The sequence below is a fragment of the Dipodomys ordii genome, unplaced genomic scaffold (assembly GCF_000151885.1).
Source record: "Dipodomys ordii isolate 6190 unplaced genomic scaffold, Dord_2.0 Scaffold159, whole genome shotgun sequence".
In the NCBI taxonomy this organism is placed as follows: Eukaryota; Metazoa; Chordata; class Mammalia; order Rodentia; family Heteromyidae; genus Dipodomys; species Dipodomys ordii.
This window is the reverse complement of record NW_012267375.1, coordinates 1,279,730-1,287,493: the sequence shown is the minus strand read 5'-3', so window position 1 is coordinate 1,287,493 and position 7,764 is coordinate 1,279,730. Positions and strand designations below refer to the sequence as shown.

Below are 7,764 nucleotides of genomic sequence, written 5' to 3'. Positions count from 1 at the left end.
TCTCTCCTGCCCGGGCTGGCTTTGAACCGCGATCCTCAGATCTCAGCCTCCTGAGTAGCTAGGATTACAGGCGTGAGCCACCAGCACCTGGCAAGACTTTTTCTTTTATGTTCATTCCTTCACATGGAATTCTACCTCACAAAGATTCCAAAGAGAAATGTAAACTGCACTCCTACACTCGAGTCTTAAACCCACAGACCCATGCATCTGGGAGGCTGAGGCAGGAGGATCACACATTAGGAGTGGGCTAAGGAGGAAGATCATCAAAAAGCAAAACAAAGCAAACAGAAAACCAGAAGTGACCCAAAGCATATATGCATCTCACTAAAGAGCAGCATGTGTTTATTATGCCTACACTCAACTCTGAGTGCTTTTTTTTTTTGGCTTGGGGCTTGAACTTGAGACTTCTGGCTCTAGCTCAGCTTCTTCTTCTTTTTTTTTTAATAATTAGTGAGATTAAGTGATTACATAAATTTCATAGTATTGTGGGATAGTGATACAAACACATTTTAACCTTCACAAGGCGAATTGTCATTATCATGGTCTATCATGTTTGTGAATTCTATGAGCTTTGACAATACAACTATTTCTTCCACATGGGGTGATATGTACATTCCTTTCCTTTTGCTTAGTGTCAGCTGTTCCCTCTTTCCCTGTCCTTCCCTCCCTCCCATTGCTGCCATTGAGTTGCTTAGTTCGTTTTTATCAAATGTCCAGTGCAGCTGATGGGCCCCTCTGTTGTATATTTTCCCATTTCCCTCTGATCCTGTCTAGCTCAGCTTTTTAGATCACAGCTGATGTTCTACCACTTGTGTTACGCCTCCACATCCTGCATTTTGCTGGTTATTTGAACATAGAGTGTTTAGGATTTCTCAGATCTCAGCCTTCTGAGTAGCTAGGATTACAGGCTTGAGCTACTGGGACCCAGTAATATGCACCATTATTGTAGCTAATAAGTCTGCTTAAATTTCCCATCTGTCTTATTCTTAAGTTCTTTTCTGTGGCAGAGTCAAGGATCCTCAGGTGGCCTGGTTAGAGATACCCCTTTCTTCTCTTAGAGATAGAGCTAAGTGTTTAGAACCACCTTGGGCATCACAGGGAGATGCTACCACTCTCACTTAAAGAATGTTATACAGCAAGGAGCAGGGAGCAAATGGAAGAAGGGAAGGGGGATGGTTGGCACTAGCCACTCTGAGGTAAGAAGCTGAGAGGCATAGCCTCTACCCTAGGTCCGACTGAGAGGGAAAGCTATAGGAACATAAGAATAGGGATCGCAGGGTATGGAGCACACCTGATTACTGACAGTTCTGTACAAAAGCTCAACCAAGTGGGCAGAGCAGAGTGAGACTTTTGGTCTGTCTCCATCGAGTCAGGGTTGGGCTGCACCCCAGAAGAGGGGGATAAAAGAGTACAGAGCTGTGGGTAGGAGGTTAGGAGCCTGCTGGCTGAAGCCTGGCAAGGCCCACGCGTGTATGGGGAGCTGCTGCAGTGGGGGTGGCAGGAGGCCATCTATCACACCACGACAGGAGGGGCATCAGCTGGGGCCCAAGCCCTGGCACTGTCTGCTGTTGATCCCAGGATGTAGAAGAGTGGGTTGGCTTTCTACCTGGGAGTGCCTGGAGGAGGAAATGACAGGGAACAGAATTTTCTGGAGCTGGTGGAACCAGAGGTCCCCTGAGGTATATGTGTGCATGCGTGAGCATGTGTTTGTGTGTGTAGGAATGGGAGGTTCTCAAGAAGACATAGCTACACTGAATAGCCTACAGGCTTGTCTGACCTTAGACTAAATCATAGCAGACAAAGTCAAAGTTATCTTTGGCTATCTTTAGTCCACCCCCCACCCCCGCTTTTTATTTCTGTGGCTCTGGGGCTTGAACTTAGGTCCTCAAGCTCACTGAATTTGCTTGCTCACTAAGAGCTGGCACTCTACCATTTGAGCCATGTTTAGGCTGGTTTAGGCTGGAGATGGAGTCTTACTGACTTTTCTGCCTATGCTCACTTCAAATCTTTTTTTTTTTTTTTTTGCCAGTCCTAGGGACTGAACTTGGGGCCTGGGTACTGTTCCTGAGCTGCTTTTTGCTCAGGCTAGTGCTCTATCTCGAATCACAGTAACCCTTCCAGCTTTTTCTATGTATGTGGTACTGAGGAATTGAGCCCAGGCCCTCATTCATGCTAGGCAAGCACTATACCACTATCACTTCAAATCTTCACCCTCTGTCTCTCAGCTTTCTGTGTGGAGAGCTAGGATTACCGGTGTGAGCTACTGGCACCTGGCTAGGCTTATTCATTTTAATTTGTGAAGTCAGGTTGTGAGTAAAATGCCTTGCTTTCTTTTTTTTGTCTTTTCTTTTTTGGTACTGGGGATCGAACCCAGGATGTTGCACTTGCTAGGCAAGCACTTTGCCACTGAGCTACATCCCAGCCCCAAAGCCTTGCTTTCTTTTCATTCCTTCCTTCTTTCCTTCCTTCCTTCCCCCCCCCCCTTTTCTTTCTTTCTTCCCAGTCCTGGGGCTTGAACTCAGGGTCTGGGGGCTATCCCTGAGCTTTTTTGCTCAAGGTTAGGGCTTTACCATTGAGCTACTGCTCATTTCAGGCTTCTTGGTAGTTAACCAAGACTTTCCTGCCTGGTCTCACCTCAAACCACAATCCTGAGACCTCAGCTTCCTAAGTAGTTAGGATTACAGGTGTGAGCCACTGGTGCCCAGAGTCAAGGGGTTTTGATCAACATCACCTCTTCCTTCCATCAATCTCCCTCATTTGGCTAGGCCCATTTTCTAGCGAGCTTTATATTCCCTGTGCTGTAACTTCCCTGAGATTATTAGATGCAATCTGGCATTTCAGCTTGACATATCTCTAGTCTTTACAACCTAAAGGTTGTCATCTTTTGCCATGTCACATCAGTGACCGTAGGTGAAGATTTGGAGGATTAAGTGCTTGAGGCTAGCCTGTACAAAGCTAGTGAGACTCCATCTCAGACCTAAAGCTCGGAATAGTTCACATCTGGAATCTCAGTACAGGATAGCCCAGGGAAAAAGCATGAGACCCACCTGAACAGTAACTAAAGCAAAAAGAGCTGGGGCATGGGTTAGGTGGTAGAGTACCTGCCTAGCAAACACTAGGCCCTGAGTTCAAACCCCAAAACCCGCCAGGCACTGGTGGCTCATGCCTGTAATCCTAGCTACTCAGGAGGCTGAGATCTGAGGACTGCAGTCCAAAGCCGGCCTGGGCAGGAAAGTCCATGAGGCTTTAATCTCCAATAAACCACCAGAAAACTGGAAGTGGCACTGTGGCTCAAGTGACAGAGTGCTAGCTTTGAGCTGAAGAGCTGAGAGACAGTGCCCAGGCCCAGAGTTCAAGCCCCACAACCAAAAACAAAGCAAAACAAAAACACACACACACAAACCCCAAACTACACCAAAAAACCTAGAATCCTCCAAAAAAAAACCCCACAATAACCAAAAACAAAACAAAACAAAAAAAAAAAAACCCACCCCTCAAACACTCAAAGTTTATGTACCCTCTTTCATCCTCTTCCATTATGGAACATTTCAGAGTAACTTGAATCCATGTTCCCGGGCCATGGGTCATTTCTATTTGGTTCAGAATAAGACATTTTCTTACACCCTTAAAAACAGAATTTTTAAGTATTTGTGGCTCACACCTGTAATCCTAGCTACTCAGGAGGCTGGGACCTGAGGATCGTGGTTCAAAGCCAACCTGGGCAGAAAGTCCATGAGAGGGGCTGGGAAGGTGGCTCAGTGGTAGAGCGCTTGCCTTGCATGCCTGAGGCCCTGGGTTCGATTCCTCAGCACCACATAAACAAAAAAAAAGTCAGAAGTGGCGCTGTGGCTCAAGTGGTAGAGCGCTAGCCTTGAGCTGAAGAGCTGAGGGACAGCGCCCAGGCCCAGAGTTCAGGCCCCATGACCGGACTCAAAAAAAAAAAAAAAAGAAAGTCCATGAGATTCTTATCTTCAATAAACTACTCAGAGCCAGAAGTGGTACTGTGGCTCAAGTGGTAGAGTGCTAGCCTTGAGCACAAAGAGGCTCAGGGGCACTGCTCAGGCCCTGAATTCAAGCCCGGGGATGAGGGGAAGCAGAGCTATTGTTTTATATTACAGGGTGCAAGCTCTTGGACACATGGATTCCAGGGCTTAAGCCTCTGCTATGCCAAATCTTGTCACTCTCAGTAAGGAAGTTTGCATCTTCATTCTCTGTACCACACAGCAGGCCTCAGATTGGCCCCAGAGATACAGTCATGGCAGAGGTAATGCCCTTCACATGGGGTCTCCTGGGAAGCCCTGCCTTAGGTCACTCAGAAGCCAAAGAAAAGATTGAACCAACTGGCAAACTTGCTGACACTCTTCACTCATCAGAACACCTTCCTCATACATCAAGCTGAGCAAAGACAAATCTGGAGTGTCCCAGAGGCTGGTGTCCCTCCCACTTTTGGTAGCTTAATAAGCACCTGATCCAGGAATTGGAGGCATAGCTTAAGTGGTAGGGTGCCAGCTATGAGCTAAAAAACCAAGCAAGAGTACAAGGCCTTTAGTTCAAGCCCTAGTACCAGCATGCACCTGCACAGGTGCATATACACGCATTCAGACATACCCACACCAGAAGAAGAGAGCAAGCATGCAAGCAAGCAAGCAAGCAAGAAATAAAGAGAAAAAGAAAAAGCAGCTGATCCTCCAGGTCTCTGCTGATATCAGGATTTATCAGAGGAGGGGGTTGGGCTCCTATTTTCTCACTGTTGTGCTATGCTTAGAAGTTTTCCTACAGGAACACTATGGACAGTAATGTGCACACAGTCTCTTCTCAGCCTCTCTGTGTCTGTGTCATGTTAGTCAGGATGTGTGATTTCAGTATACCACTTACAGTCAGGATGTCATAGTAGTCTTCATTTTCTTTGCACTGCTGGAAGATATATTCCACTCCTAGGAAAATGTCTCCCAAATTATAATCATCTCGAAAATCTGGCTGGGGAAATTCACCTGCTTTCAGATTCTATAAATGAGGAAACAGACTTGGAGGACACCATCTCAGCAACAGAAATCCAACCACAGGGCTAGGCTTGCTACCCCAGAGGACACTTGGTTCTCGGACCACAGTATGCTCAGACTACACTGCGTGCCCGAGACTGGGTGTTGGCCAGGGCTTGGGTGGAGTGGACACAAGGACTACACGTTTTTCCTTCATTAGACTGGATTTCTTAGATGTGAAACTATCAGGTTACAGCATACATTGAGTTCTGAACCCAACCTCACTTGATTGGCTTGACTGCTTGGCTAGTGCTCTACCATTTGAGCCACATCTCCATCCAGGTTTGTTCTCTCCCCACCCCCATGGAATCTCAAGGACTTTTTGGCCTGGGCTGGCTTTTGAACTGTGTTTGTACAGATTTTAGCCTCCTGAGTAGCTAGGCTACCAGCACCAAGGCTAGGAATGTGGCTTAGTGTAGTATGCTTGCCTAGCACGCAAGAGGCCCTGGTTCAATTCCACATAAAGAAAAAAATAATAAAATTATAAAATAAGCAAACTTAATGGGCTGAGATGTGGCTGAATGGTAGAGTGCTTGCCTAGCCTGCATGAAGCCCTGGGTTCGATTCCTTAGTACCACATAAACAGAAAGAGCTGGAAGTGGCGCTGTGGCTCAAGCAGAGTGCTAGCCTTGAGCAAAAGAGGCTCAGGGACAGTACCCAGGCCCTGAGTTCAAGCCCGAGGCCTGGCAAAAAAAAAAAAAAAAGCTACCAGTGCCTAGCCCATATGTAAGTTTTAAAGGCTCTCAAAGAGCTGTATATTGCCAAATTACTTTCCAAAAGGGTTGCTCCAAAGTTTTGGCTACTAGCAATGAGCAAAGCTTTATGCTATTCAATATAGATATCTATAACATATTTGTTTAAAATGTTTACCCTGGTTTCTTTCCAGTGTCACTCCATTGTCCCAATCCAAAAATATTCATTATTGAAGTCCCACATTCTACAGTTTCATGTAATTTTGAAAAATGTCAAAAACTAACCATATCTATCCTAAAATTGCTTGACCACACAAGAAAGCTTGATCAGAAGGAATATATATATTTTACCTCATGAAATGGAAAAGAAAGCACATCAGTTGGGATATCTTTCTTTCTGTAGATCCTATTAATATGCTGAATATTCTTGTTGTCAACACAGATGAGCCCCAGGTCAAACTTCCGCACTCCTAAAATACTCCTTACAATCTCCATCTTCCTTCGAAGTGGCGTTCTCCGAATGGGGATCACTCGCTGTAGGTTTCTAATCACCAAACTCATTTCAGGAAGAACACCCAGCACTTCCAAATGTTTGCAAGGAACCTATGGTTAAAATCAAGAGACTCATCAGTTCTACAAAGTGATAAATTCTGTAAAGACACACGTGCAGCCGGGCGCCAATGGCTCCCGCCTGTAATCCTAGCTACTCGGGAAGCTGAGATCTGAGGATCACGGTTCAAAAGCCAGGCTGGGCAGGAAAGTCCATGAGACTCTTATCTCCAATAAATCACCAGAAAACTGGAAGTGGTGCTGTGGCTCAAGCGGTAGAGTGGTCGCCTTGCGCTGAAGAGTTCAAGCCTAGGCCCAGAGTTCAAGCCCTGACACCGACAAAAGACACAGGTGCATTTACAACCAATCACTTTATTTGATGTAATCTGTTCAAATCTTTGAGGAATTCAAATTTAATATAGGAAGATATGAAACTGAAGGATATAAAAGGAAGAAATGGAGGCCCAAGCAAACCAGGACTGACCATGGCCATGAGGGTTAAGACTACAGTAGGAAGGAAAGGGGCCTTAATAGTAAGAGGTATGGCTGTGTGTGAGGGACAAGGAAGGGTGTGGAAGCAGAGTGTGTGGGGGGATGGAAGTGTAGGGATGTCACCAGAGACAGGTGAGGCTTGCTAAAGTTTCCCTTTAAATGTAGAACTCTTCACTTAGGGTCCTTGACTTTGATCACAGAATAAGAATTTCTGGACAGGGGCTGGGAAGGTGGCTCAGTGGTAGAGCGCTTGCCTTGCATGCCTGAGGCCCTGAGTTCCATTCCTCAGCACCACATAAGCAAAAAGAAAAAAGCCAGAAGTGGCGCTGTGGCTCCAGTGTTAGAGCGCTAGCCTTGAGCTGAAGAGCTGAGGGACAGCGCCCAGGCCCAGAGTTCAGGCCCATGACCAGACCTCCCCTCCCCCCCCCAAAAAAAAAGAATTTCTGGACAAGTCAGAATGGTAAGAAAACTTAGTAAAGCATCATTAAGTACACAAACAGATGGGCAGGGGCACTCTAACTGTGGGTGCTCTCACTGGGAGACAGACACACAGCTCATTGGCTGTTAGGGCATTTATATGGTAAAGGTAAGGGGTCTGGCTTCAAGGTTATGCAAAGCTGGATGTTTTATCTTGGCTCTAATCACTCCTGGTGTTACTTTCTGAGCTTCTGGATGTTTGGGAACATTTTTTTTTGGGGGGGGGTCTGGTCATGGGCCTGGGCGCTGTCCCTCAGCTCTTCAGCTCAAGGCTAGCGCTCTACCACTTGAGTCACAGCGCCACTTCTGGCTTTTTTTCTTTTTGCTTATGTGGTGTTGAGGAATCGAACCCAGGCCTCTGGAATGCAAGGCAAGCGCTTTACCACTGAGCCACCTTCCCAGCCCCATTTTTTTTTTAATCATGAAAATACTGTACAGAGGGGTTACAATTACATGGGCAAGATAATGAGTACATTTCTTATCAAGCATTGTAGCCTCCTCCTTTGTTTCCCCTT

General features: G+C 46.2%; 1 protein-coding gene across 1 annotated transcript in view; it reads right to left on the bottom strand.

Annotated features, from left to right (window-relative positions):
- Ybey (ybeY metallopeptidase (putative)) overlaps positions 1 to 6,385 on the bottom strand; it is a 26,020-nt gene extending 19,635 nt beyond the window's left edge. Inside the window, exons 1-2 of the mRNA XM_013032932.1 lie at positions 6,083 to 6,385; positions 4,876 to 5,004 (exon numbers count right to left, since the gene is read on the bottom strand). Of these exons, the coding sequence (XP_012888386.1) occupies positions 4,876 to 5,004; positions 6,083 to 6,292 (339 nt within the window). The 5' untranslated portion in view covers positions 6,293 to 6,385. The remainder of the gene's footprint in view (positions 1 to 4,875; positions 5,005 to 6,082) is intronic.
- Between the last annotated feature and the right edge of the window lie 1,379 nt (positions 6,386 to 7,764).